This window comes from Kuraishia capsulata, genomic scaffold (genome assembly GCF_000576695.1).
Source record: "Kuraishia capsulata CBS 1993 genomic scaffold, Kuraishia_capsulata_scaffold_3, whole genome shotgun sequence".
Classification (NCBI taxonomy): Eukaryota; Fungi; Ascomycota; class Pichiomycetes; order Pichiales; family Pichiaceae; genus Kuraishia; species Kuraishia capsulata.
In genome coordinates, this window is record NW_019172952.1 from 742,072 (window position 1) to 767,843 (window position 25,772).

At 46.9% G+C, this 25,772-nt stretch overlaps 16 protein-coding genes across 16 annotated transcripts, besides 2 other annotated features; 7 read left to right on the forward strand and 9 right to left on the reverse strand.

Annotated features, from left to right (window-relative positions):
- Nucleotides 1-213: 213 nt before the first annotated feature.
- On the reverse strand, nucleotides 214-708 carry KUCA_T00002639001 (uncharacterized protein; the record flags this gene model as incomplete). Its single annotated transcript, XM_022602909.1, has 1 exon — nucleotides 214-708. The coding sequence occupies one exon, from the start codon at nucleotides 706-708 to the stop codon at nucleotides 214-216; it is 495 nt and encodes a 164-aa protein (XP_022458666.1).
- Nucleotides 709-799: 91 nt separating this feature from the next.
- On the reverse strand, nucleotides 800-1,117 carry KUCA_T00002640001 (uncharacterized protein; the record flags this gene model as incomplete). Its single annotated transcript, XM_022602910.1, has 1 exon — nucleotides 800-1,117. One exon carries the CDS (start codon nucleotides 1,115-1,117, stop codon nucleotides 800-802), a length of 318 nt encoding a protein of 105 aa, XP_022458667.1.
- A 1,028-nt stretch (nucleotides 1,118-2,145) lies between these two features.
- KUCA_T00002641001 (uncharacterized protein) lies at nucleotides 2,146-2,463 on the forward strand (the record flags this gene model as incomplete). Its single annotated transcript, XM_022602911.1, has 1 exon — nucleotides 2,146-2,463. The coding sequence occupies one exon, from the start codon at nucleotides 2,146-2,148 to the stop codon at nucleotides 2,461-2,463; it is 318 nt and encodes a 105-aa protein (XP_022458668.1).
- Nucleotides 2,464-2,576: 113 nt separating this feature from the next.
- Nucleotides 2,577-2,729, forward strand: KUCA_T00002642001 (uncharacterized protein; the record flags this gene model as incomplete). Its single annotated transcript, XM_022602912.1, has 1 exon — nucleotides 2,577-2,729. The coding sequence occupies one exon, from the start codon at nucleotides 2,577-2,579 to the stop codon at nucleotides 2,727-2,729; it is 153 nt and encodes a 50-aa protein (XP_022458669.1).
- Nucleotides 2,730-3,172: 443 nt separating this feature from the next.
- KUCA_T00002643001 (uncharacterized protein) lies at nucleotides 3,173-3,838 on the forward strand (the record flags this gene model as incomplete). Its single annotated transcript, XM_022602913.1, has 2 exons — nucleotides 3,173-3,364; nucleotides 3,425-3,838. The coding sequence occupies 2 exons, from the start codon at nucleotides 3,173-3,175 to the stop codon at nucleotides 3,836-3,838; spliced, it is 606 nt and encodes a 201-aa protein (XP_022458670.1).
- Nucleotides 3,839-4,054: 216 nt separating this feature from the next.
- On the forward strand, nucleotides 4,055-4,507 carry KUCA_T00002644001 (uncharacterized protein; the record flags this gene model as incomplete). The annotated part of the gene is made up of 1 exon (XM_022602914.1): nucleotides 4,055-4,507. The coding sequence occupies one exon, from the start codon at nucleotides 4,055-4,057 to the stop codon at nucleotides 4,505-4,507; it is 453 nt and encodes a 150-aa protein (XP_022458671.1).
- A 329-nt stretch (nucleotides 4,508-4,836) lies between these two features.
- On the reverse strand, nucleotides 4,837-6,090 carry KUCA_T00002645001 (uncharacterized protein; the record flags this gene model as incomplete). The annotated part of the gene is made up of 1 exon (XM_022602915.1): nucleotides 4,837-6,090. One exon carries the CDS (start codon nucleotides 6,088-6,090, stop codon nucleotides 4,837-4,839), a length of 1,254 nt encoding a protein of 417 aa, XP_022458672.1.
- A 142-nt stretch (nucleotides 6,091-6,232) lies between these two features.
- Nucleotides 6,233-6,270: a sequence feature (Short protein (KUCA_T00002646001, CDK26672.1) was converted to a misc_feature.).
- A 74-nt stretch (nucleotides 6,271-6,344) lies between these two features.
- Nucleotides 6,345-6,360: a sequence feature (Short protein (KUCA_T00002646001, CDK26672.1) was converted to a misc_feature.).
- Nucleotides 6,361-6,672: 312 nt separating this feature from the next.
- KUCA_T00002647001 (uncharacterized protein) lies at nucleotides 6,673-7,740 on the reverse strand (the record flags this gene model as incomplete). Its single annotated transcript, XM_022602916.1, has 1 exon — nucleotides 6,673-7,740. The coding sequence occupies one exon, from the start codon at nucleotides 7,738-7,740 to the stop codon at nucleotides 6,673-6,675; it is 1,068 nt and encodes a 355-aa protein (XP_022458673.1).
- A 242-nt stretch (nucleotides 7,741-7,982) lies between these two features.
- On the forward strand, nucleotides 7,983-9,383 carry KUCA_T00002648001 (uncharacterized protein; the record flags this gene model as incomplete). The annotated part of the gene is made up of 1 exon (XM_022602917.1): nucleotides 7,983-9,383. One exon carries the CDS (start codon nucleotides 7,983-7,985, stop codon nucleotides 9,381-9,383), a length of 1,401 nt encoding a protein of 466 aa, XP_022458674.1.
- A 245-nt stretch (nucleotides 9,384-9,628) lies between these two features.
- Nucleotides 9,629-10,966, reverse strand: KUCA_T00002649001 (uncharacterized protein; the record flags this gene model as incomplete). The annotated part of the gene is made up of 1 exon (XM_022602918.1): nucleotides 9,629-10,966. One exon carries the CDS (start codon nucleotides 10,964-10,966, stop codon nucleotides 9,629-9,631), a length of 1,338 nt encoding a protein of 445 aa, XP_022458675.1.
- A 1,320-nt stretch (nucleotides 10,967-12,286) lies between these two features.
- KUCA_T00002650001 (uncharacterized protein) lies at nucleotides 12,287-14,410 on the reverse strand (the record flags this gene model as incomplete). Its single annotated transcript, XM_022602920.1, has 1 exon — nucleotides 12,287-14,410. One exon carries the CDS (start codon nucleotides 14,408-14,410, stop codon nucleotides 12,287-12,289), a length of 2,124 nt encoding a protein of 707 aa, XP_022458676.1.
- A 1,153-nt stretch (nucleotides 14,411-15,563) lies between these two features.
- KUCA_T00002651001 (uncharacterized protein) lies at nucleotides 15,564-17,870 on the forward strand (the record flags this gene model as incomplete). Its single annotated transcript, XM_022602921.1, has 1 exon — nucleotides 15,564-17,870. One exon carries the CDS (start codon nucleotides 15,564-15,566, stop codon nucleotides 17,868-17,870), a length of 2,307 nt encoding a protein of 768 aa, XP_022458677.1.
- Nucleotides 17,871-18,334: 464 nt separating this feature from the next.
- On the reverse strand, nucleotides 18,335-20,497 carry KUCA_T00002652001 (uncharacterized protein; the record flags this gene model as incomplete). The annotated part of the gene is made up of 1 exon (XM_022602922.1): nucleotides 18,335-20,497. The coding sequence occupies one exon, from the start codon at nucleotides 20,495-20,497 to the stop codon at nucleotides 18,335-18,337; it is 2,163 nt and encodes a 720-aa protein (XP_022458678.1).
- Nucleotides 20,498-21,093: 596 nt separating this feature from the next.
- On the forward strand, nucleotides 21,094-22,491 carry KUCA_T00002653001 (uncharacterized protein; the record flags this gene model as incomplete). Its single annotated transcript, XM_022602923.1, has 1 exon — nucleotides 21,094-22,491. The coding sequence occupies one exon, from the start codon at nucleotides 21,094-21,096 to the stop codon at nucleotides 22,489-22,491; it is 1,398 nt and encodes a 465-aa protein (XP_022458679.1).
- A 107-nt stretch (nucleotides 22,492-22,598) lies between these two features.
- On the reverse strand, nucleotides 22,599-23,846 carry KUCA_T00002654001 (uncharacterized protein; the record flags this gene model as incomplete). Its single annotated transcript, XM_022602924.1, has 1 exon — nucleotides 22,599-23,846. One exon carries the CDS (start codon nucleotides 23,844-23,846, stop codon nucleotides 22,599-22,601), a length of 1,248 nt encoding a protein of 415 aa, XP_022458680.1.
- Nucleotides 23,847-24,206: 360 nt separating this feature from the next.
- Nucleotides 24,207-25,469, reverse strand: KUCA_T00002655001 (uncharacterized protein; the record flags this gene model as incomplete). Its single annotated transcript, XM_022602925.1, has 1 exon — nucleotides 24,207-25,469. The coding sequence occupies one exon, from the start codon at nucleotides 25,467-25,469 to the stop codon at nucleotides 24,207-24,209; it is 1,263 nt and encodes a 420-aa protein (XP_022458681.1).
- Nucleotides 25,470-25,772: the final 303 nt, after the last annotated feature.

The window sequence follows — 25,772 nt, forward strand, 5'->3', positions numbered from 1 at the left end:
CAACAAGAAGCCGACATTGAGTCGATTATTGACAGACTGCTAGAAGTGAGAGGCTCCAGGCCTGGCAAACAGGTGCAGCTTCAGGAGTTCGAAATCAGGTATCTCTGCACGAAAGCGAGGGAGATTTTCATCCAACAGCCCATTCTGCTGGAACTCGAGGCCCCAATAAAGATTTGTGGTGACATCCATGGCCAATACTACGACTTGCTACGACTATTTGAGTACGGAGCCTTTCCTCCCGAAGCAAACTATCTCTTTTTGGGTGATTACGTTGATAGGGGCAAGCAGTCTCTGGAGACAATCTGTCTGCTGCTCGCGTACAAGATCAAGTATCCTGAGAATTTCTTCATCCTGAGAGGTAACCACGAGTGTGCCTCCATCAACAGAATATACGGATTCTATGACGAGTGCAAAAGGCGCTACAATATCAAGCTGTGGAAGACGTTTACTGATTGTTTCAACTGTCTGCCGATTGCTGCCATCATCGACGAAAAGATCTTTACCATGCATGGAGGACTCAGTCCTGATCTCAACACAATGGAGCAGATTAGAAGGGTGATGAGACCTACCGATATCCCAGATGTGGGATTGCTCTGCGACCTGCTGTGGTCGGATCCAGACAAGGACATCACAGGGTGGAGCGAGAACGACAGAGGTGTGTCGTTCACTTTTGGCCCCGACGTGGTATCGCGATTCCTGCAGAAGCATGACATGGATCTGATCTGTAGAGCCCACCAGGTGGTGGAGGACGGATACGAGTTCTTCAGCAAAAGACAACTGGTGACTCTTTTCAGCGCGCCTAACTACTGTGGTGAGTTTGATAACGCGGGTGCCATGATGAGCGTAGACGAGAGTCTGCTGTGTTCATTCCAAATCCTGAAACCTGCCGAGAAGAAGCCCAAGTACACCGCGTATGGCGGTGCTGCTGCCAATGCCAAAACTGCCCCTGTTGCCAGAAAGCCATTGAAGGCGACAAAATAGGGATAAAGAAGTTCAAGAAGGTCTGAAACGCTCTGAAAGTTTGAGTAGGCATAGATGAACCCATCGAGACTCCCAAACGACGATTGAGTCTGCATGGAAAGACAGAAGATATTGGAGATCCAGCTGGAAAAATCATGGTGAATATACTATTTATACTAGATGACACCGTTCGTTATGCTTTGAATTGAAACACATCGTTTTTACGGTTTTCCTAGAGCTCCAGGTCCTTCGCTTCTTTCCCCTATGGCATTCCGGTAGAGCATATGCAGTTGAGCTGTCTTCATGAATATCAATTTTGTCCTGCTGTCCCGTGTTTGGCCAGCAATTGTTTCCAAGAGCGCCTTGAATCCTTGCAACTCCTAGCATATTAATCAAAACGTTATATTTTCCATATTGAAACGTAGTTGTGTAGTGTGGGGTTCTGTCTAAGCCGCAGCAGCCGCATCCAGGTCGCGATCGTGCGTTGGATGGTGATATGATGTCCACCAGTGGGACCGTTGAGAAATCGTGAATCAAAAAGCAACTTGTGATCAGCCCGCTGAGGACAGTGACTACGGTTTACTACTGTAAGTAGAAAGAAGCTTGCAAACAGCGAGCTCAAATCTGGCTTACTACATAGCGTTCAGTAGAGAGGAAACACTCTGAAGCATTTCGAAATGGCGCCTATTTGTCCGGTTATATTGACACTGAATGGGACAGTACTCGTATAATAGGTACATCATATCCTTTCCAGCAATATAATTGACTGAAGCACTGATCGTTAACCAGACACGAACACGGCTGAAACATATTTAAGACCCAAAAGGGCCCATCTATAAAAACACAGTCACTGCATGCTATCCAAATGTGGTAATTATGGCTTGTGTAAATGGCATACCATCAGCGTAAATCATGTTGACATGGGGAGCCCAAATCAACCGGGCTGCCGATGGCAGCCTCAGACAAACCAATTCTTACATCAGCTTTGCGCAATTTGCTGACATAAGAGCCTTCAAAGGCAGAGTGTGAGAGAGAGACTCCCCCCTTGAAAATTTCCAACGAAAACTTTTTAGTATCTTTTGTTTTACAAGGACAAACTTAACACAAGGTAAATTCGCATCATGGTATGTTATATTAGTTTTTTTACAACGGCAAAGTTCACATCATCATCATGGTATCAATTAAATGGCAATATTATATTATTATGGCGCTTTTTCACTTCCTACGTTGACCGCCTCCAAACGACTCATGAACCGTCCACCAGTCAGATCAACATCAAGAAGACTACAAGATTTCAACACGCCGTTTTCAAGAGGTCTTTCTATTATACGTCCAACGTTATGGTTTGACTCTTTCCCCCTCCAGTTGAGCCAAACCTGTCATTTTCAGCACAAACACCGACGTGGCAAGTTTTCTCCAAAAAAGACCCTTTTCAGGTGGACCTCTGTCAGTTTTTCCCGCCAACAGATGATAATGCTTTGCCGATACCCCTGTATTCTGTGACTTTACTAACCATTTTCCAGGTTCTCGTTCAAGATTTGCTTAACCCAAACCCAGCCTCCGAGCTCAAGAAGCATAAGCTGAAGACCTTGGTCCAAGGACCACGTTCGTTCTTCATGGACGTCAGATGTCCAGGTTGTTTGAACATCACCACTGTCTTCTCGCATGCCCAGACTGCCGTCACCTGTGACTCCTGCACAACTGTTCTCTGCTCCCCAACCGGTGGTAAGGCCAAGTTGTCTGAGGGTTGTGCCTTCAGAAAGAAGTAAATTACCCGGTGATTTAATGAGGTGTTGAAAAGGTTACCACTTTTTTTGTGTTCTGTCGTTGGAGCATTGTTGTGTGTCTCACAGAAGAGCACTAGTACTGCATTGCCCAGCACACTCGCATAGACAGTTGTAATGTTGGAGGGTGTTGGTGGGCTTGCCCACCATATAATGTTTATACATTGAAAATAACATTTATCTTTGAAGTTAAGTGTAGTTATTCAACAAACTGTGTCTCTTGCCACGGTTAATATTATAGCGGTGATTATGCTCACGGTTTCGCTTATATCCTAGAGCGTAAAATAGAGATCTGAAATGTTGTGCGTAGCTCAAATTGGAAGGTCGTGCGCGCTGAATCGACGCGTTGACATTTTGGACAGCTAGCAAGTTGTTTTGGGGATACAGAAGACCACGACCATCTTTCCATTGAACAGGCCTGTAAAATCATGAAGTTGAGTCTAGGTATTTTAACAGTACTCTCTTGCGTGTGGACTGTTGTCGCTCACAACGTGGTGCTTCCGTCCAGAGGAAAGCAGTGTTTCTTCGAGACCCTCAAGACGAACGACGAGTTAAGTGTGACGTTCCAGGTTGGAAATCGTGTGGCTGAAGCTACCGAGCAACTGGAAGCGGATTTCTGGGTATGTATTCTGTTGGATCCCATTGACTGGTTACGATTATTGTACTAACTGAACTTTTAGATCTCGTCTCCTTCTGGCCAATTGCTTGAAAAGCTTTCTGATGCTTCTCACGGAGAAATCACAATTAGAGCAAAGGAGGCAGGCAAATATGAGTACTGCTTTTCTAACGAAAGATCCACGTTGTCCACCAAGGATGTCACTTTTAACGTGCACGGAGTTGTTTACGTAGACGTGAACGATCCTAGTTCAGATAACCTCGACAGATCTGTGAGGAAACTGCTGGAGCTGGTATACGACGTCAAGAATGAGCAGGGCTACTTGGTGGTCAGAGAAAGAACACACAGAAATACGGCCGAGTCCACTAACTCGCGTGTTAAGTACTGGTCCGCGATCCAGCTGATCGTGGTGATTCTGAACTCGGTGTTCCAGGTGTTGTATTTGAAGCGGTTTTTCGAGGTGAAGACCACTGTCTGAATCGCAAAAATTGGGCATTGTCTTTGCAACCTTCATTAAAAATCATTATCCAAATCACGTTCAATACTCCTAGTAGATACCTTTAGTCGCAGACTTTGTGTCTGCTTATTTCGCCAACACACTACCCTGGCCAATTAGATCGCACTCAAGCCAAACCTGTTTGGCCGAGTCAACGTTAAATCAACCACCACCAATCGTTGAACAACACACACAAAAATGGGCAGCTCAGCGTCAAAACCTCAACAGGAGGTCAAGACTTTTGTTCCGAACACTCCCGTGGAGTTCAGCTCTTCGCTATTGGCGCAGCTGGACTCGTCGCTGGAATCGGACTACACCAGACAGCAGTATGCCGAAACATACATCCAGAAGCGGGTTTCTGCGGAGCTCAGCAAGCTGGAAAAAGAGTCACAATTGAAATTTGATGAGGGATTGAAGGAAGCATTGACACCCAAGAAGGACACGTCGTCGGTGTCAGTAGCTGGTGTTAGCGACAAGATCGATAGAATAACAGCAGCACTAGATGCAATTGAGAAGGCCAAACCGGTCAAAAGTGCGGATCTCAAGGCTGCCGAGGCCAAGGTTGCTGATTGTTTGAGAGACAACAAGGGCAAGCCACTTAATTGTTGGGCCGAAGCGGAGGCTTTCAAGAAGTTGAGCAGTGCAATTTAGAAGGGGAAGATCGCTAAAGAGCAAATGAAGGACATGAAGGAATTGCTTTGAGAAACGATCTACGAGGAGTCTTTGAGACGATTGTTTAGCGGGAACTACGAAGGATAACTCCTAGCAAAGAGTATATGATACACCTATAGGATACACTTTTGAGCGAAAGCTATACGAGAATGCATGAACTGTCGCCCTTAGATAACGCCTAAAGCATCGCTTCAATTACGTTGAAACACCGAAATATCACCAAAGCGTGGAATTTTTCACGTAGAAAACGCAAGAAAATCTCACTTTTTTGTATATTTTACTCCGCTATGTCGATTCGTGGGTCTAATTTATTTTAACCCCACCGCCTTGTAGAGACAAATAAGCGCACTATCAGACTCTCCTCCACCGGCAAGTTGCTCTACTTTGTCCCTGCTGACGACGGTGACGATGGCATCGTTGAACTTGTACCATCTCTCGCCCGTTGGGTCAAGCTCATCCTTGACGAAACATTGGTAGTGACCGGAGTCAGCAGACGAGCCTTGGTGAGTGATGATACTTTGAAGCTCGTACAAAGAGCTTGGGTTTTCACCACTAGCTGGGTCAAAGTCCTCGGGAAACGCGCTTTCGTAACTTTTGGTCCATTTGGACTGGAGCTTCTCCAAGTCCTCCTTCTGTTTCTGCTCCTTTTCTCTTGCGGAAAGCGTGATATCGCTCTGCGATTTCTTGGCCTTCTTGAAGTCACGGGCTTCCTCCTCGTTGTCCTTCTCGATCTTGTAAATCTTGTCCCTGATGACCGACTTGCTCTCTCTTACCGAATCGTCTAGCAAATCGGTGAGATCTAGTTGGAAGGGGAATTGAACTTTTCTAAGAATTTTGGATTTCTTGTTGGTGTCCCTTCTCCAGAAGAACCTCATGAAATGGACTGTGAGATACTTTGGCAGCCTGACGATTTTCCTGGAGATCTCGTATTGAGCATCTCTTCCAAGTGAATCGTTATTTTTTTGAATGGTTTCTTTTAGATTGTTCACCAAACCATCTTTCAAAAAGTTGGTCTTGATGTTGATATGACAATCCAACTTCAACGATTCTTCAAACGAGGTCACTGGCTCCTCCTCTGTTTCGAGGCACTTGGTCGAAACAGCCAAACCGATCTTCAAGAAATTCTCCAAAGACCCAAACTGTCTCAAAACATCGTTGAGAATCAGCGAGAATGCCTCCTCGGCATCCTGTTGCTTATATTGACCGTGCTCGGATCTCTCGCTGAACTGGGGAAACTGCAACCTCAAGCTAGTCAGAAAATTCAAGGGCACAACCTTGTCCTCTTTGGCTGAAAGCTTCTCAAAAAGTTGCTTCAAAAACAGAATGAAATTGCCGCTGCTCGAACCTGACGGTTGGTAATTCTCAAGCTCCTTTCTCAGCTCACCAACTCCAAGAAGCGCCTGTAACGAGCTGTTCAAGTAACAGGTATTGCCCAAATTGACCAGACCAACAGGCTCGTTTTTCAGTTTGGCAAGCGAAGAGTCGCTACTGACATCCTCCAGAAACGTGACCTTTTTCTCGTCCAGTTTAAGAGATGTTGCGTCTGGAGTACCCAGAACCATCACCACCTGCTTGGGCTGAAACTTGAAATTGCCCAAAACAGAGTCATCCTTGAGTTGTCCACCCTTCAGAAGGATCTTTTGGCGATTTGGAGGGATATTCGTGAGCGAGTATATCTGGTTCTTGAGTGTTAATCCAGTTTCTTCAGGATCGATCTCCAGATCGTACGTCTTGCCGGCGTTCTTGATCGTAACTGAGTCGGTTAGTGGGATTCAAAAAAAACAATCGATAAGCCGTAGTGGCTGATACTACTCACTTGGAATCGCAGACATTTTGACTCGCTTTTAGTTCTGATCGCTAGCGTTGATAACGTTCCGGTGGCGATTCATCGTGTTGTTATTAGACTGGGCTCTCCACCATAATCTCATCACGTCAGCCACACCCGCAAGTGGCTGGACTAAGCATGCGTGTGGCTGTGCTTGGTTGGTAGAACGAATGCAATAAGTAAATGGCCAATGAGACCGGTATATAAATGAAGCGTTATAAAAATGGAAAACAAAAGCAGTTACCGACTATCCGTCCTGGAAGAACCCCCACCGCTTACGCTATCGCTGGGCTACACGTGGGCTATACGTGGTCCCAACTCAATGCCAAAACCAGCCGTTGCGCGTCGATTCCGGCTTGGATTTCACGTTCATCGTCAGAGTAGATGTGCCCTTGACCAAAGGCCTTCCCTTAGTCGTAGTGATTAATCCCTGTACTTCGACAGAATCTTCTGTGGCGCCAACGCACTTAGCCCTGATCACTATGAACCTGTTCGCCAGAGTAGGAAAGCGGTACTGAAGGGTGAGATTCTCCGCGTGAATGTTTGCATATGATCTTTCATCTCGGAAGGACATCCGTGCAGTCTCAGTGGGATACCGCTGTTTGAACTCAGTCAAACTGCACCGTTTCAGATTCTCATCCAATATTGTGGCTAGAATTCCACCGTGAACCAGCATTGGATATCCACACAACCTTCTTCCCACGTGCATAATCGTGACCGACTCTTTTGAAATAGGATCCAGAAAGATCAGAGGCTCAACTGCAAACCCACCCGGTGTTGCCAACGTCGAGTTAACCATTGTCTCCTTTAATGAATTGGCCTCCAAATTTTCCCACGCACGAAAAGAAAGATACCGGGGGTCTTGATATAGCTGCTTGACCACATCCAGGTTCTGCAGCTGATTTTCGAGAGCGGTAATGTACTCTTCCGTAGAGATCGGGTCTGTAGGCAATGTTCCCAGAACATACTTGTCGTACAAGGTATATGCAGGAACAAATTTGGAAAAGGCAGCTCCAATCAGAAAACCCCAGATTGCCACCTTGAGAGTCTTGAACTTTCTCTTTTTGCCCTTTGAAGACTTGTATTTGGACTCTGTCTTGGAGGCGTCAGATGGTGGGGGCGTGCTGGAAGCATCGCGAATATCGGCAATTTCTTTGTCCAGTTGAGAACTCAGTTTGCGACGCTCATGCACACTTTTGGCAATCTCAAATTGAGCCTCATACTTCTTCATGATCTTGTCTAGACTGGGTTTATCGTCGTAGGGCTGCGCTAAGCGGCGGGAAGTCTGACTGAGGCGTCTCAGTGCAAGCAACGTGATTGAGCCTGTTCTTGGGGCAAGAAGCCTTCCAGTCATCAGACCAGATCTGAATTCTAGCAAAACTCTCATTTGACAGAGATTTCCACGAAAAGGAGTTTGGAAACCGAGTTTGGAAACGGAATACTTTGTAAATGCATGTTGCCCCGTTCTATACCTGTGCTGAGATACCCGGGGCCAAATGGCAGTCGGCCTCTAATCTTGACACATGCACACGACCCCACTGATCACGAGACTTGCCGCCAAAAGGTGTCACTTGCTGGAATGACTGCCAAATCACCAAAAGTGCTCCGAACAACACCACACAAAGCCCAATGATAACGCAGCCGAGAATAGAGATCATTGAAATTAACGATAAGCCGGAAAATCCCATTCTAGAGGAACCGGTTGTGCCGTCAGACACCGAGATCATCGACTTTCTGATGCAGCTATGGAAGCTGGATTCATCGGCCGAAGACTACGGTGTTGCCAGACTACACCAGAGTCTCAAAACCGACCACCCGTTGTGGGTGGTGTCAGAAAAACGACTCCGGAAGATTCTGAAGGTTAATGGACTTCTGCAGGATATTAATCCGGAGTATGCATATACCTACATAGACCAGATCTCGTCGGGATCTACCCCAGGTCTGTCTGAGGCCCTTCCCGAAAACGTCGAGGAACGTGAAATGGCTGAAGGAAAAAGCTCAGGACTTTTTGCAACAGCTGGAATATCCGAGGGTACTTTGATTTGGCAGGAATCGCCTTTGGTATTCATTCTGACATTGGACATTTTGAAGCTGGTGAAACTGGGTGATCGATGTGCACACTGTGGTGGAGCTCTTCCGAATAGAAAAGATGGTGCCAACGTGAAACTGGGACTCGATTGTAACAAATGTGAGGCTGTTTGGTGTTCTATCAAGTGTAAGGAGGCCGATGGTGCCATCCACGCTACGCTGTCTCATTCCACATCCAAGAGATTGGTTAACTCGACCAAATGGCTAGAGCTCCAGGACTTTTGTCATGAAAAGGACTGGAACGGGTTATTTGCCATCGCAGTGATTAGGTCGCGTATTTTGCTAGACAAAACAGGAATATTGGGCCCCCAATGGCTTTCTCAGGCGAAGGTCAGACAGGATGTTCGAGTGAAATCCCAGGTTAGAAGCAGTTTCGAGACCAGTGATGGCGATGAGTCCAGTTGGGACTCACAGGTTTGGGCCGAGGGTCTTGAAAAATTAAATGCGTGTTTTGTCCACGAGGAAGACCGGTTGGAATATGCCGAATTCTTGGAGTATCTGGGAAGATTTCACCTGAATGAGTATGAGAATAGCATCTATCTATTGCTCTCCAGAGTGAATCACGATTGCGCTCCAAACGTACGAATTGAGTCCGAGAAGGGTGCGATACGTGCCTATGCTATACGTGACATTGTTAAGGATGAAGAACTCACGGTATCGTATGTGAACCCTAGCCATGGCGTTATTCATCGCAGAAGAGAACTTCGTGAAGGCTATGGGTTCATATGCAATTGTGCCAAGTGTGAAGCTGAACTGAAACTTCAGGAAAGACGAAGATCCAACTCCAGATCTAACTCGCGATCTTCGGTTTCTGGCCAACGAGTCAAGATCAAGGATTTACTTGAAGGTGGTCAAGAGTTTGAGCTTGGTGTTCCCGAGGATGTTGGAAAGGGCAGAAGGAAGTCCGTGCGGTTTGACGAGAAGGTGATTGCCGTTAGTTAGAGCGTGAGGTCATATAGAAATCAGATTTTGCAGCTGTCTTATTTACGAAAAACGAGTAAAATTTCCATCCTTCTCCTATAAGATTACACTGGTTAACTAAAGATACATCGAGGTCGCTAGCGGCCTCAGTTTTCGGCAACACATTACCTGTATTTGGTTGTGATGCCCTTAATTTTGTGGGTATACTGGTGGCCGATGGTGATCAACAGCGGTCAGCTCAAACTGGTGGTTTCTCTCTATAATTTTCAAATTCTCTGCCTTTTAGGAATCTGAATATCCGACTCGATGATGTCACCCACAGAAACAACCGTTCCGACAACCGGGTCCAGAACAGGCGTCACAACCGTGCCAAGCGCATTAGGTTCCGGTGTCTGAAAGAGGTCCACAGCTGCATTCTCCCCGTTCAGAACCGGGTCAGCGATGGGTAGCGGCCGCTTATTCATGTGGTGCTTCTCGAGAATTTGGTACAAGTCGTCTTTGGAAAAGGGCTTGGCCAGGATGTCTGTCATTCCGTGATCCAAGTATGTGCGCAAATCACTATCTTGAACATTTCCCGTCATGGCGATAATTGGAGTGTCGCTGTCGAAAGACCGGATGATCGAAGAGGCAGTAGCACCATCCAGATTGGGCATCACAATATCCATCAGAACGAGGTCAAATTTCACCTTTTCAACAATACTGATTGCACCCAATCCGTCTGTCACAACCTCAACTGTGCAGCCGTATTTCATCAAAAACTTGCGACAGAGCTGGATGCAGACGACATCGTCTTCCACCAGCAGCACATGTATGGGCGATCCGCTGGGTCTTCTGAATGGGTTTGGTGTCACCAGCGGAGTATGCTCGACAGTTGGAGACTTCTGGGATTGTTTTTGCAACTGCAAAATCTTATTTCCAGGAGAAACCGATACCGATACCGGTTGCGAGGTCTTTGTGGAAGTGGCAGTGGTCTGCGGGAGTTCTAACGGAGGAACCTTTATTCCCGCAGCCACGAGCGAAGAGGCGAGAGTCGAAATCGAGCTAGCATACATGTCGTGAGAGCTTTTCATGTGAACAAAGCTCTCGACCAAAGTATTGTACTTGGACTGAGTAAGTTTCAAAGCAGAGCTAACAGACTTTATCTCTGTCTTGAGCACGCCAATTTCTTTTTCCAGTTTCGAAATCGACTTCTGGTTTGCCTCTTCGGGTCTCTTTGGAAGTGGAGCCTTTCGTTTGATGTTCTCCAGTCTCATTATATCGTGGGCACGGAAATCTGGATGCTTGAACTCCCAGGTGCTTTCGTCCAGGCCGGTCGAACGAATGTTCTTCTTCTCCGCACTGGACAGTTTAACCTTGTGGAAGTCATATTTGTTGAGCTGGCGCACAAAACTGGCAAAGTTGGAGTGTTTGAAGTGCTTGGGCAAAATTTCCTTAGTGAACTCGTTGGTGTCGATCACGATAAAAGAGTCTCCAGTGTCGGTCCACCTGACCACACTCTTGTAGGAGTCATCTTCCAGCATTTGGAACAGCTTCTTAACGAAGTCTGTCGAGCCAGGGTTCTCTTTGAGTTGAATGTCGTCCATTGTCTCTTGTTTCACAGACATCTCTGATTGAAAAGAGCGAATTTCAGTTCTGGTAGGTTCTTTCAATAGGGTCTGTAAGCGTAGGCACAGGAGTGGTCGTCACCTACAAGGGAAGGTGAGACTAGTCAAAGATACTTGAAACTTGAAATCTTGTTGTTGAGAAACGAAACTAAGTGAAAACCCACTAGTCAGATGAAATAGTCCAGCCCAGGTGCGGATTTCGGGTCAACTCTTGATTTGTGGGTACAACCGTAGGGCTCTTGGCGTGGTAATGAGAGTGTGTGAATGCCGGGACCGGTGTGAAATGGCAGACTGCGTCACAGGTACCAGGATGGTCGTGTGGGGGTGAAGAAGAGAGAAACTCGGAGGACGGAAGAACAGGAATTAGAGAATAAAGAGAACAAAAAACGGGATAAAAGGAGAATCAGGGCAATCTGCAAGCAGAGTTGGGTCAGTATTTGAGTCCAGATCGGTGGGAATCGGTTTGTTCACACGGAGAATGGATCAGCCTGTGTATCAGCCTGTGGAGAAGCCTGTGGAGCAAAAGAATAGCAAGACGAGATATAGCCGTAAAATAACAACTAAAATGGGATTATTCTCAGGGGAGGAGAATTGGATTTGCGAGTTTTGTAAGTCTTGCAAATAAATGTCGGATTGGACAACTAGTGGGAAGAAACAGCTATAGCACTCTGACACAGACTCAGCAAGCAAATTGATTCTAAGAATAGCACTATTTCAATGCATCAAACGAGCAAGGAGTATCAAATATAAAAGTTGATAGAGGAGCCCAAAATAACTTGCTAGTTGGTGATATAAGACAAATTCTACAAGAACAAAAGAGACAACAAAGCTGGGACTTGACTGCGAGACTCAGCTCCAACAACATTCTCATGTTGTAGCAGTTCGAGCAGAGCTATGTGGGACGCAGCACTTGGGACGGCTGAGGCTGGTCCCACTTCGGGAGATATGAAATTGGTCCCCACACTATTCTGCCTTTCTGTTGAGCCGTTTGAGTATAGCACATTTCACCCCCTTTTACGTAATCTCTCATTCTCACTCATTTATTTATATCCTTCTGGTATTATGTTAAATTCAAACAATAGCCTCTCCAAAATCGGCAGAACAAGTGCCAGATGACGTCACAAATGTCTATTAACTCAGGATCCCGACGCCAGTCGGGACCCCGCACAAAACCGCGTAAATTCGCGGGAAACGGTAGTAAAAACGATCCAAGACCGAATCAACAGCTCTAAAAGGCCCAAGGGGTAGCAAACAGTGGCTTTGAGGTGGGAAGAAGCTTGAGATCTTTTGCTTGACAAATTAAACCTTTGAACACAGCTCTTACAAATCAAACTGGCCGTTGACAAATTCATCATCAACATCCATGTGATCCTCGTATTCATCCTTGGTCTCTTCCTCTTCAATAACCTCCTCCTCAGCAGGCAAATTTGGGTCGTTAGGCATCATCACCGGAATGTGGAAACTAGCAGGTACCGGGTGCTTGAACGAACCTGGAAATCTTTTCCCGGCAGAGTTAAAATGGTCGAAAACCATACTATCATCCACGTAAGTGAAACCCTTGAAATTGTCTTGGATGGCCTCACTGAGCGGAGTAGACCCCAGCATCATCATCATCTGCTTGTTGATCATAGAAGTCGAGGTGTTGGTGAACTCCGGGTCGAAATTCGAGGTGTCCATCTCAGACGCCAGATGAGGAATGAACGGAGGTGGGATCTTTTTGTGTCTCAGTAGCTCCCAATCAACGTCGTTGAAGAAAGGATGAGCTCTGAGCTCGCGAGCATCGTTGAGAGCACCTAGACGATGCTTTGGGTTACGATTAAGCAGCCCTTTAACAAAAGAACGGCCCTCAGAAGACAAAATCTCCTTTGGAAAGCGCACTTTCCCGAACGCAATGTTCTTGTACATCTGCTGGGTGTTGTCTGCGTAGAAAGGCGACCACCCGCAACACATCTCGAAGATCAACACTCCAAGAGACCAGAAATCTACCATCTTGGTGTATCCGCTCTCGTCGAGTAGTACTTCGGGCGCCAGATACTCAGTGGTTCCGCAAAATGTGTTTGTGGTTCCATTTGAGCTTGTAAGATTGGCCTTCGACAGGCCAAAATCACAGAGGGCAATGTGTCCATTCGCATCAAGCAGGATATTCTCTGGTTTCAGGTCACGGTACACAATGTCGTTGTCGTGGAGATGTTCCAGAGCCAATAGTAACTCTGCGATGTAGAATTTGGCACGATCCTCCGAGAAACGGCCTTCTTTCTGCAAATGCCAGAAAAGCTCACCACCAGACATGTAATCGGTGACTAGATAGAGATCTGACGGGGTTTGGAATGAAAACTTCAGTCCCACGATAAAGGGACACTCTATAGAAGAAGTCCTCACCAGGATATCGCGCTCGCCAATTGTGTGGGCGATCTCCTTCTTCCTAACAATCACCTTCTTCGAGAGCACCTTCATGGCGTAAATTCTGCCGGTATCCTTCTTCTTGACTTGGAACACCTGGCCGAACGTTCCTTTCCCTAGCAATCTCAGCACGTCGAAATCGTTGGGCCCGTAATGTTTCTTTCCTACTGCCGAGTACTCCAGTTTAACACGCACCTTTCCTGTTACAGATTCGCCAAGGATACGAGGCTCGAGTACCAACCAACGCTCCTCGTTTGCCAGCTGGTCCAGACGCGGTGCCACACTTGCGTGCCCCAAAAACAGATCCTTTTGGAAGTGGTCATAAATGGAAATATCGAGCTCTGCAGCTTCTTCAACCACATCAAATGTGGCCTGGTGGTGCCATATCGGGTGAGAGTGGAAAGAGTCTCCCTGGCGGGTCGATTGGCGCGGGATCAATTGTTTTCTGTGCGGTTGATCCCGTGGTCTGGAACTGTCGAACGACTTCGGTCCCGTAGTGATAGACTCCGAGCTCTGGAATGTCACCACAACGTATGGAGATGAGTGCTCAGCGGTGATGTTGAGATCAGTGGCCTCTTCGATGGTTACGCGTAGTTTACCACGAGGCAATGCTGCTTGCGCTTGTGCTCCTGTGGGAACAGGAGCAGAGGCCAAGTTTGAAGCGTTCAAACCGTTCGTCGGATTTACCCCTGGCACTGCTGCTCCGGCAAATCCACCAAGTCCATTAGAAGAAAATCCACTGAGCCCACTCTGTCCATTTGTGCTCCCATACTTGGTCTCCTCCTTACTCTTCGCAGCTTCTACCGGCATCTTAGAACGGATAGTCGTCCCAACCGCAAACTCCTGGTCATTCAGCGCTGTCGTCGGCAGCGATGTCTGGACCATGTTTGGGAACAAGCGCGGCGACAGCTTTCCCGGGTGGCTTTCGGGGGCTGAAACGGGATCCTGGGCCTGAGGCGAGGCCGGTTGAGGCCCGGCAGCCTGGGAAGGCTCGTGCGACTGGTGAAAATTGCCAAAGAACAGGTTCTTTGCGAATTCAGCCATTTTTCGCGGGAAAACGGGAGTGTTTTTGAGGTTTTGTTGTGGTGGTTTTGGGGGCGGAAGGAAGAAGAGGAGGAAGGGAGCGGCGATGGGTGTTGCCTTAGAAATAGAAAAGGTAGTGTCATTACGAAGAAAGAAAACTCAAGGAAGAGAGCGTAAACGACTATAACTGAGGAGGCTTTGGTGTTAATTTTGTAAGATATAGAGTGATAATTTGGGAGATTACTAGGTGGAAGTTTGAGGATTTCAGTGCTATTCTGGCGGACGTTGAATGGTGTTATCGTCGTTAGCCATGGAGATTGTGTGAGCCGGTAGATGATGAGTCGCGTAGGCACGACTTTTAGTGGAATTTGAGTACAAAATGTGGATACAGAAGGATGTAGGGGGATTTTCGTTCTTAAATTGGATCTCCAGTGTTGTTGGCAGCGGTAGTTGTATATATAAGCCATTGGACTAATCCGTGCCACTGGAGATAGAGTTGTGGTAAGATGGGGTTCGTGGATCGCACCAGGAGATGACATGCCATCATGAATGATAGTAGGCGAGGATTTACTAGTAGCAAGTGACAGCTGAGGATTATGCAAACAAAACTGCAGAATGCAGAAGGATCAGACTATATGCCCGCGGATGATGCCGGGATTAGGGTCGGATCAGAATAATAGGATTTTAGTAAGAGTGCCTATAAGAGTAGTCTGTTAGTGATCTGCAGGGTTTACTGGCAACGATTGGCGGTACTATTACTGGTAATGCCAGAAATTAGAGCTGGATTAGTGATCTTGTGAACAATAGTACTTCTGGTGTCGTCGGGAATGACCGGGACGTTTAGTTTTGGTATCACTGATAATGCCAAAGGTACTCAGTACTTTCTGTAATCCTCTGTCCTTCCTATAAAAGCCTCTGATATTACAAAATCACTTTCTCAGATTAACTTCTTCCCAACTTCTTCCCAACTTCAAGCCCCAATGCCCTCTCAAAAACTCTTCATATCTCCAAAATCACCCAATTCTTCACCTTTACCCCTGTTTTCGCGGGTGCGGCCACAATATAGTACAAGCACGACAATCACCATCTCCATCGGCATCTCCATCTTCACCTTAAGCACCTCGCTTGCTTTTCTCTCTTCGTATACGACCCAACTCAGCTTGATCTCGGCCGTATGCTCCTCGGTCAGCTTTTCCTGCTTTTGATATGCATCTTTGGAGTATGTCAGGCAGATCCCGCGCCGTCGGTGATGACGACGGAGGAGCTCCACCAAAAAGCTCTTGATCTCTTCGACTTCGCGTGGGGCTCCTACCTCAAACATGGTTTCCCAGCGGATGAAGTAAGACCCATCTCTTGCGCGCCACTTGGTCCTTCACGCGATCTTGATGACACTGCTATCAATGACTCATGCGGCAACTTCTCGTCGACCTTGATTGATAATCTGGATACGCTAGCCCTGTTAGGCGACGTTCCACGGTTTGCTGAGGCGGTTTCGATGGTTAGAGAGCAGTTTTGGGACTCGCGCGTGCTATTTAACCGGGATACAACGGTGCAGGTATTTGAGACGGACATTCGTATTTTGGGAGGGCTGTTATCTGGGCACCTGTTCGCGTTGCGTCTGATCCCGGATCAATACGATAACTTTCTTTTGGAGCTCGCCAAGGACCTCGGAGCACGGCTAGTACTTGCGTATGAGTCACCAACGCGATTTCCATTTCCTCGTACTAATCTGGCGAAAGGTCCAGCAGCAGTTCCAAAACGTGCGCAGAGCCTCGCGTGTACATCTGGGGTATCCACTCCAGTGCTCGAAATGACACTCCTTTCACGTCTTAGTGGTGATCCAAGGTTTGAGCTTTGGAGTGTGAATGCGTTTGGAATGGTGTGGAATATGCGTTCTGATCGGGATCTTTTAGCCATGACCCTGGATCCTTATGATGGTAAATGGCTGGATAGAGTTTCCGGAGCCGGAGCTTCCATCGATTCATTCTACGAGTATGCACTCAAATTTGCGATTTTGTTTGACGATTCGAGATTTGCAGGAGTGTGGGATGATGTTTATGCTGCTGTTTTAAAGCATTCTGGCGATTTTCTCGCTTTCAATCTCGATTTCGAGAGCGGTACCGTCGTCACACCATGGATAGATTCACTCAGTGCTTTTTTACCAGGTTTACAGGTTCTTTCGGGGGATATTTCTACAGCTCAGCGATTTCACGGGCTGTTTTCGAAGGTTTGGAATGCCTTTGGTGGGCTTCCAGAACGCTGGAACTTCCAATCGCTTGCTCCGTCCATTGACGGGGCCGTTTCGCTCGAATGGTGGCCTCTGAGGCCCGAATATATCGAAAGCACCTACCACCTTTACCGAGCAACTAAGGATCCTCTCTATCTGCAGATTGCTGCAAATTTTGTGGAAAGGCTGCAGGAGTTGTTCCGTGAGGATTGTGGTTTTTCCGGCATGCAGGACGTTCGTTCAGGTGAACGGCAGGACCGCATGGAGAGTTTCGTTATAGGAGAAACCCTCAAGTATCTTGTTTTACTATTTGATGATTCTAATGAGATTCATTCGAAGCTCTCTAATGTGGTTTTTTCCACAGAAGCCCATCCCTTGTGGTACGATGCTTCCTCGGCGATTCCCTATACCGTCGAGCAGGTGAAGGAAGTGCTTCAAACTATGCTCACAGACAATTATTGGTTCTCGAAACGATTGCCATATCTATACCTTGATGACCATATGTACAACTTTGTGCAACAGCATCTACCGAGTTATTTGGACAAAGTCAGACCTGTTGCTGAAGCTGCACAGCCACACAGAAAAGTCCAAAACGGTCTTGTTCTCGAAGACGCCTACAACCTAGACAGATGTGATGTTCCAAAACTAGATGATCCTTTTACTTCGTCGCGCGTCATCGATCCGGATTTTGATACACCGGCGCGGATGTATGCGTCTACTTTGGTTCGGCCGGATCATCTCCAGAATATCTCATTCGAACTGGACGCGGAGCAAGATACCGTTTTTCGCGAGACCTTTGTGAACTCCCATATACCAACATGCAATGCGTATGAGCCTGATCTTGCGCAGATTTCACCCGATCCGGATAAAAAAGGGGCTCTTCAGCGTATTCGCTCAGGACCAGGTGGTGTCCAAGCAGGAGACTATTACGTTACCTCTCCATCCCACGCCGAGATAATTGTCGATATGCAATCAAACTTGCCTCTACGCGATGAACTAGCTGGAAGTTCGCGAAACCTTTCTCAATGCATCGGTATTAATGCTTTGGTCGAGACTTCCTCGGAGCTGCGATACTGGCGCATCTGGAAGTTGCTGGGCCGCAAGCTTGCTTCGGACGAGATTCTTTGGGTTGATCCATCTTATGAGGGTGGATTTTTTCATTTTGACATGGCTGGATGTGCATATGCCTTACCAGTTCCAGAGTTTGCAGTGTTGATTGAAAATATGCGAATGGTGGTCGAGACCAACGAGTAAGGAGTAGAAGAAAGATAGATGCAGAGGGAGTATTGCATTATACTATAAATAGAGCGAGAGAGGCAAGGGGGACTTTCGTTGTTTTTTTTTCAAAGATGATTTCAGATAGTTCGGCCTGTGAAGAGAGACTTACGGAACAATATGGAAAATTACCAAGGCACTTCGGGGAATTTTCGGAGATTCTTCGGACGTACCACGGAAAAACTACACATCATCTCCACGATGCTCTGCATCTACCCCAGAATATGCCGAAGACTGCATGCATAAACAACATTACCTGTACATTAATAGTGTGAATATGACAATAATATTTCAGATGCGAGGGACATTGTAAAGAGTTTTGGTTGCGGTTTTTTACCTGGCTAACTTTTCAACATGAGCGTTAATTCATGGGCTCATTTCCGGTTCTTTTGCATTGGCTATTGCGTTGGCTCATCTCAAAGGCCTCTCACAGACGTAGTCCTCTACAAAAATACCAACTCTGCATGCTCATCTAGCATCAACTGCATCCAGGTTTTTCCGGATTCCCAGACCCGTTCCATCACCTTCAATGCCTTGGGCGCGCCCATGCTCGCCTGTTGACCCATCCGGATCAACTTCTGCTTGTAAAAAGCTCTGCTCGCCGGATCAACAACAAAGCATCCCGCACAGAAGTATGGCCAGATGCAGCACATGTCTGCAGGAGACCCGTGTTTGACAAATTTTGAGGAGGACGACAGGATTTCACGGCAAACCTGTTGGACCACGGCCGAATCCTGGGGAACTAGCAGCACTCGCGTGTACAGATTCAGTAAGCCAGTCAAAATGAAGGCATGATTAACGGCCAAAAGTTCAGCTTTTCTTCCATCTGTTATCTCTTTTGGTATGGGCCATTGGATCAATTCCAAAAACTCCGAGCGCAGCTCTGTAGCAGCAACCACAAGTGATTGCGGCAATCTCCGCTCAGGCGAATCTGACAATTTCAGTACTATGTTCACCTTTTGGATGAGCTCTATCAATCTTGCAAAAAGGGGTAGCACCTTGATGTTGAAGCCGAGGAAGTAATCAACATCGCGGTGCGACTCGAATGTAGCTGGGTTCTTGGAAGAAATATTGTAATCGAGTGGACTATCGTTTATTTGTGCGGTGACAATCCAATTACCAACCTGTGACCGTGCTTGAGCAGCAAATTTTTGTACTTCCTCCGAAGTCGGCTCTAGTGGGGTGGCGAGCATGCCCATGTTCTCCATGTATGCATACCACCGGATCAAAAAGTACACTAGGTTCGATTCGCCAGATAAACCTGTAGCGGTATCTGCAGTCAAATGCAAGCCTATCTGCTGCGTTTTTTGAACCAGCTGCTTGCTGAATTTGTCAAAAGGCCGGTGTAAGCCTCTTTTGTAAAGAATCTGTTTGGCACCTTTGATATGGATCTTCCATCTCTGTGGTCGCAAACTGAAAAGATCGAAGGAACTGAACAGAAGTACCAGAGTGAGAGCCAGATCGCCAGTGGCGGTTTCCTCGTTCTGTAGCAATATGAGCAGTTCTTTCAAAGCGCGCGAAAGCAGCTGATCAACAATTTCCTTCGGCTCGGGCTTTCCGAGCAGTCTGCGACGGTGCTCTATGGCAAATGCCACCAGTAGAGTCATGACCGAATCGCTAGCCATTGCCATTCGCGGAAGAACCACTTTGAAGGGATTGGATTTGTATAGTGATCCGTCAGCAGGTACCAGCATGCTTGCGGTGACATCACTGAAAAAACGGAACGAGTCCCAGTAGTATGGAACCGAGAGCAGGATGTCTGGCAAGGGAAGAAGTCCTCGGGGTATTTCCGTAACCTGCTGAGGTGACCGGGACTTCCGAGGGACCACAAATTCGTGCTCATTTGCCCATGTCGACTTCTTTTTGATAGGAATGAGATCTCCAGGTTCTTCTTCGTCTTCCCCGTTTCCACCGGCATCTGCAAACCTCGGTGGCCTCGGAATTGACTTCCGGTCCTTTAAAGGCAACTCCACCAAAGCACCACTGGGCTCCACCAACTTTTCCACGCAGCTCAGATCTTCAGCGTAGTTGCCCAAAAAACTGGCTGTATCATGAGCAAAATCAACCGGCCATAATTCGGAACCTTTGGAGTTCAAAAGGAAGTTCTGCGGAGAACCCGAGCTCGAAACCGTATCGGTCGGGTCTACTAGGTCATTAAGGAAGTTCACTCGGCCAAAATCAAAATTCTCGGGTGCCAAAGAGTTGAGCACATTTGACAGCGTTTGCGCTGATGTCAAAAGGGTATTTTGAGAGGTTGGAGGTTGATGACTGAGAAGGGTATGCGTACTTTCAAACGGTTCTGTGTGCGGCTGAGGCGATTCCAGCTTTACCAGCGGAGGTGTCAAGCTTTTGAGTAGAAACACGGAGTCTGAGTTAACATCACCACTAATTGCAGGTTTCGTATGCTTGCCATTTATCGCGTTCTCCTTCCGAGCTTTCTTATAAGGTCTTCCACCCCACGTTAACTTCACACTGTAATCACATGTCTTATTTGCCTTCACACAATTGCCACAATGCGGTTTCTGCTCGTCGCACTTAATCTTTGCTCGCTTACAAACATGGCATCCGAATCGCGAGCGTGTCTTTTTCGTGGCTTTTACATCCATGTTTGGGACTGAAGAAACACTAGGGGCCATTTGACTGCGTACCAGCGCGCATAACAGCGGAAAAAAAGGTCCCTGGTATGAATCTCCGCTTCGGTATCAATAACCTGCAAAACTTCCGGTGTCTACCTTTTTTCTTAGTGATAGCAGTTTTGAAGAGAAGAGAACTGATAAAGAGCACTAGAGACAAAAGCTGAAGATGATTATGGTCGTGCTTCGTACATTCGTTCATGCACTACAAAAAACATCACTATCCTCCCCTCAGACCAAGCGTTAGATCAAGCATCGTTTCACAACACTGAACACTCCTACACCATTATTCTATTAATATTGGGTTAAGAACTGGCATTCAATCTCCGATCACTTCTCTATCCCAATAGAGCAGAATTCCCCGAAAAAAACAGCACTTTACGACTCAGGAACGAAAGCATCACGCGCGTGGCTCAAAGCACCTTATTGAGGCGAGGACAACAAGGCAAAAGTCCCAAGAAGTATTGAGAGACTGTAATGGAAGGCTCGTTGATTGTACGAAAGCATCATTGAATATCAACATTAATTACAGAGCTACAAATTAAGCACATCAACATACATATCTTCCAATGGACCAGACAACGCCAAACTACACCCTTCCGGGAATAATGCAGTACTTGCAGTCTCAATTCACAATAGTGGAAAAGAATAGAATGACCAACGAGCTGGAAAGGTCTAATCTCAAGGCGAGAATTGTTGAACTCGAAGGCGAAAGAAACTCGTTAAAGTTGCTGAACGAGAGACTGATACTGAAGGTGAGGGATCTGGAGAAGAAGCTTCAGGTTAACGAACCGGATACAGTCGATCAAATTGAGGACAGTTTGGCAAATTTACAGCTAGAAACAGTCGATGTTGCAAAGCTGTTGAGAGCCAGGCAGTTTTTAAAGACTACCACTAGCGAGATCCTTTATCTCTTGAACTCTCCTGTTGTTGAAAGTGCTGATCCTCTGAATCTGGGAAAGTCAGAACCGCGGTTTAGTGATTCACCTGCTGTAGAGAGGGATGTTACTCCGGAAACCAGACCTCTCAGACACCCAGATCTACCGCCCAGGAGGCTGACTGAACCCACGGTTGACGATCTCAAGTCCGAGAGTGATGCGGAAACGATCACGTCAGAAGATCCTGTTGAGGTAACCGCAATTCTGAATTTTTCGGCCAAAATACCAGATATCACGATGGTGACAGTCAGCGGTTCAAACATCATTGGTGTGTCTCGTTCTAACACCCTTCAAATTTTTGACGAGAGCTTGACTCCAGTGAAGAGTTTCGTTCTGGACGATTCAATAGTTGAAATTATCAGTTGCAGGCCCTCCAGGATTTTGGTAGCAACTCAATACTCTGTGCTATTGATAGATCTCTCGGATATGACGACAACGGTGATTCATGTTTCTGGTGAAACGATATCGCATCTGGCTTTCAAGCCATCGAGCCACGCAGTTTTAATTGGAAAGCAGAGCACGATTGAATTGGCAACTCTAGATATCAACACTAAGAGCTTGGAGAAAAAACATGTTTTGAATATCACCTCTTTCAAAGTGACACAGGCAACAGCTTTAAAGTTCTCTGAGGACATTCCCTTCTTTGATGTCGTGGCTTTCGGACCGTTTGGACTATTTCTGCTAAATTCCAAGACGGAAAAGGACAAACATGTTTCCTTCAAACAACCAATAGATTGTCAGGTGGGTTCTAAGTTTGCTGTGATGAAACAGAGTGGTTTTTTGACAGTTGTGGATCTGGTGGATTCGCAAGAATCCACCAATTTTGCTGAGAGTTCAACTATCACGGGATTTATTCTGGACAATAATGACGTTCTGGCTATCCAGAGACCTGCTGGTGTGACGGTCTATGCTCTCGGTGAGGGTGTATTGGGCAAATACACCAATATTAAAGGTCAATGTTTGAATTGCGACGGAAATTTACTGGTCTCGTGTACCAAAGACGAAATTATGTTGTATAGTCTGCCTTAAACGTGAAATGATGCCCTTGAGAGATCTTTGAGATGCCGATACTCTTGATTTTACGCTCTACACAAGTTCATACCGACAGCTTCATTAGTTTAATTAAAGTGATACACTTACAAGTCCAAGAGCTTTCCCTTTTCCCTGACGCTCTCACCGAACTTCTTGATTCTGATGGCCTGGACAGAGATGAATCCAGAAGCCTCTTGTGGCTGGAATCCGGTCAGCTCGTCCATGGAAGACTCGGTAGCATCGTACAGCTTCTCCGTTGAGGAGGATCTTCCGAGAATGATCAGAGATCCCTTATAAGCACGGGCTCTAACAACACCGTTGACGGTCTTCTGCGAAGGAGCAATCATGCCTCTGACGTACTCGCACTCTGGGGTGAAGTACATACCATTGTACAACAGCTTGGAGTATGTTGGAGTCACAAAGGTGTCTCTGATGGCTCTGACCTCACGGTCAAGAGTGAGGCCCTCCAAGTCAATGTGAGCAGTTCTGAGCACCGTAAGACCGGGGGTCTCGTAACAGCCTCTGGACTTGATTCCGATGAATCTGTTCTCAACGATGTCGATACGGCCAACACCGTTTCTTCTGGCCAAGGCGTTGGCAGCAATGAAAATCTCAACTGGATCAGTGAACTCGGTTCCGTCAGCAAGAGCCAGCTTGACTGGAAGACCTTTCTCGAACACCACGGTGAAGTCCTCTGGCACATCTGGAGCGTCGGTTGGATCAACGGTCAATTTCCACATGTCCTTTGGAGGGGTGGTGTCTGGGTCCTCCAGAATTCCAGCCTCGAAAGAGATGTGTGCCATGTTCTCATCAGTGGACCATGGCTTGGCCTTGGTCTGTGTGACCTCGATGTTCTTTTCAGCAGCATATTCCAAAAGATCCTTTCTTCCGGCAAATCTTTCGAAGAAAAGAGGGTCTCTCCATGGCGCAATAACCTGGACGTCTGGCTTCAAGGCGTAAAAAGCCAACTCGAAACGGACCTGGTCATTTCCCTTTCCGGTACATCCGTGGGAAACTGCGAAACAACCTTCTTGCTCGGCAACCTGGATTTGGGCCTGGGCAATGACTGGTCTGGCAAGAGATGTTCCCAACAGATAGACGTTCTCGTAGATGGCATTCACTTGAACAGCTGGGAAGAGAACACTCTCAACAAACTGCTTTCTGACATCAACAAGCACGTACTTGGTGGCACCAATCTTCAGGGCCTTTGCTCTGGCGGCCTCGAAGTCTTCCTCCTGACCAATGTTGGCCATAAAGGCAATCACTTCGTAGCCCTCTTCAAGCAGCCATGCGAGGATGACGGATGTATCCAAACCGCCGGAGTAGGCCAAACAAACTTTTCCCTTTGACATTGTGGATTGTGTATGATAGTTGATAGTAGATGAACTGGGGAAGAAAGAAGGAGAGGGATGAAAATTTGGGTCGTCGGATTTGAGTCATTGGCCGAATCGGGTAATTTGGGCACCGCGCAAAATTTTGCGGTCACGTGTGCAAGTTTGTCTGAGCACTTAACCTCTTCAAAATTCGCTACGGGCTTCTAACGGATTCAGCTGCTCGACTATGCGACGATAGTAATTGCCAGGCAGACAGAATACTCAACATTGGACTGGCGTTAGCGTTTGACTAGCATCATGTATTGCCGTGAGAATTGATTTGCTACGTCAAAATGAAGCGAAATAGCTCCTAAATACAAACGACTGAAACAATTTCTTCTAAGTATAGTTCTCCCATCCGTTAGGCCTCTTGAGATCGTTCACCTTATAATACTTTGGCACACACGAATAGCCCCTCCAGGTGAAGTCTTCGTTAGGATTGCAAACACAGTTCTTTGCAAGTCTAACCTTCTCATCCGCTGGACAGTTGTGGAAAGGAACATGGTAGTAACCAACGTCTTCGAAGAAATGGATCTGATCTCTGGGCAGGAACAAAGCCGCCGCAATGGAGTGCACGGGAGCATCACCCCATCTTTCGTAAAAGAATCCACCGGCTTTGTCAAGGTATTCAAAGTACTTCAGATATGCGTCGCTTCTCCAGAACGAAAGGGACGCGATCTCGAAGTTCGACCAGAAATGGCATCCGTTGTAGGTTTCTCCACCGTCATCCGAGATGAAGTCCATCATGTTGTTCTCGTCGATGTATTGGGGGTATTCTTTCATGAATGCCTTGGTGGTATCCCAAAGCGTCATGATCGTCTCCTTGTACTCGGGCAAGGACACCGTGAAACTGTACTTTTTGTTATTTTCGCGCATCCACGTAAACAGATCCTGCTCGATGTCACAGTAGATGCGAATGCCTGGCTCAACTCTCCAGTACCACTCGAAATCGGCCAAGAGAGGGTGTCTGAAGAAGAATCCAGACTCGTATCTGCACATGTGTCTGTATGAGATGGAATCTCCATAGATGATCTTGTTCTCACGCATTTCTTCACGAACTTTGGCAGCCTTTTCTTTGTCAATCCAATCTGGGAAACCCCATTGTTCAGGTTCTATCTTTCCGTAGTGGGTAGTACCAGAAACGAGCGCAGTGGTTACACGCTTGAATTCATCGTCAAAGTCGCCATCGTTCAAAAATACCCAGTCATAATGAAAGTTTTTATTGAAACGATCTTCGACCTGTCTGATAGACTCCACGAGAGACCACAGATCCACATTTCTGGCGAGGGAAACGAACGTGGCCTTTTCCTTGCCCTTCGTAACAGGCGAAGTGGCTCCTGACTGCGCGTTCAACGCTGCAGGCACCACGGCAGCACCAGCTGCAGCTGGAGCAGCGGGACTCACTGGTTTGTCTACTGATTTCTCCACTGGCTTCTCCACTGGCTTCTGCGCTGACTTTTCGTTCGTGGAAATGCTCGAGGACGCGCCGGTAGAAGGGACGGAATAGGCTGAGCTGGCACCCTTGGAAAGGATATAGCCACAAAGAACCAACACAGCGGCAAATACACCGAATCTGATGATTCGAGCGTTGACCCTAGCCATTCTGGTAACGGATCAGGCTTAAAAGTTTAAAATGGAAGTTTTGGGTCTTGTTCCCCTGGTAGACGCCTTTTGACACGTCACAAAAGGCTCCGAAACAGATTCAGAATTTCGGAAAAACAAGCAAAGTGCAAAAATTAGCCTCGCAATAAGCAACAGCACACACAGCTCGATTTTAAACTCAACGTATAAACGAACAGGTAAAAGCCGATTTTCAACAGCACAGAAAGAAACGAGCAGGCGTCAAGGGAAAAAGGCACGAACACGTAAGGCGTGTCGTGTGTAAATCAATTTCTGCCTCGGCAT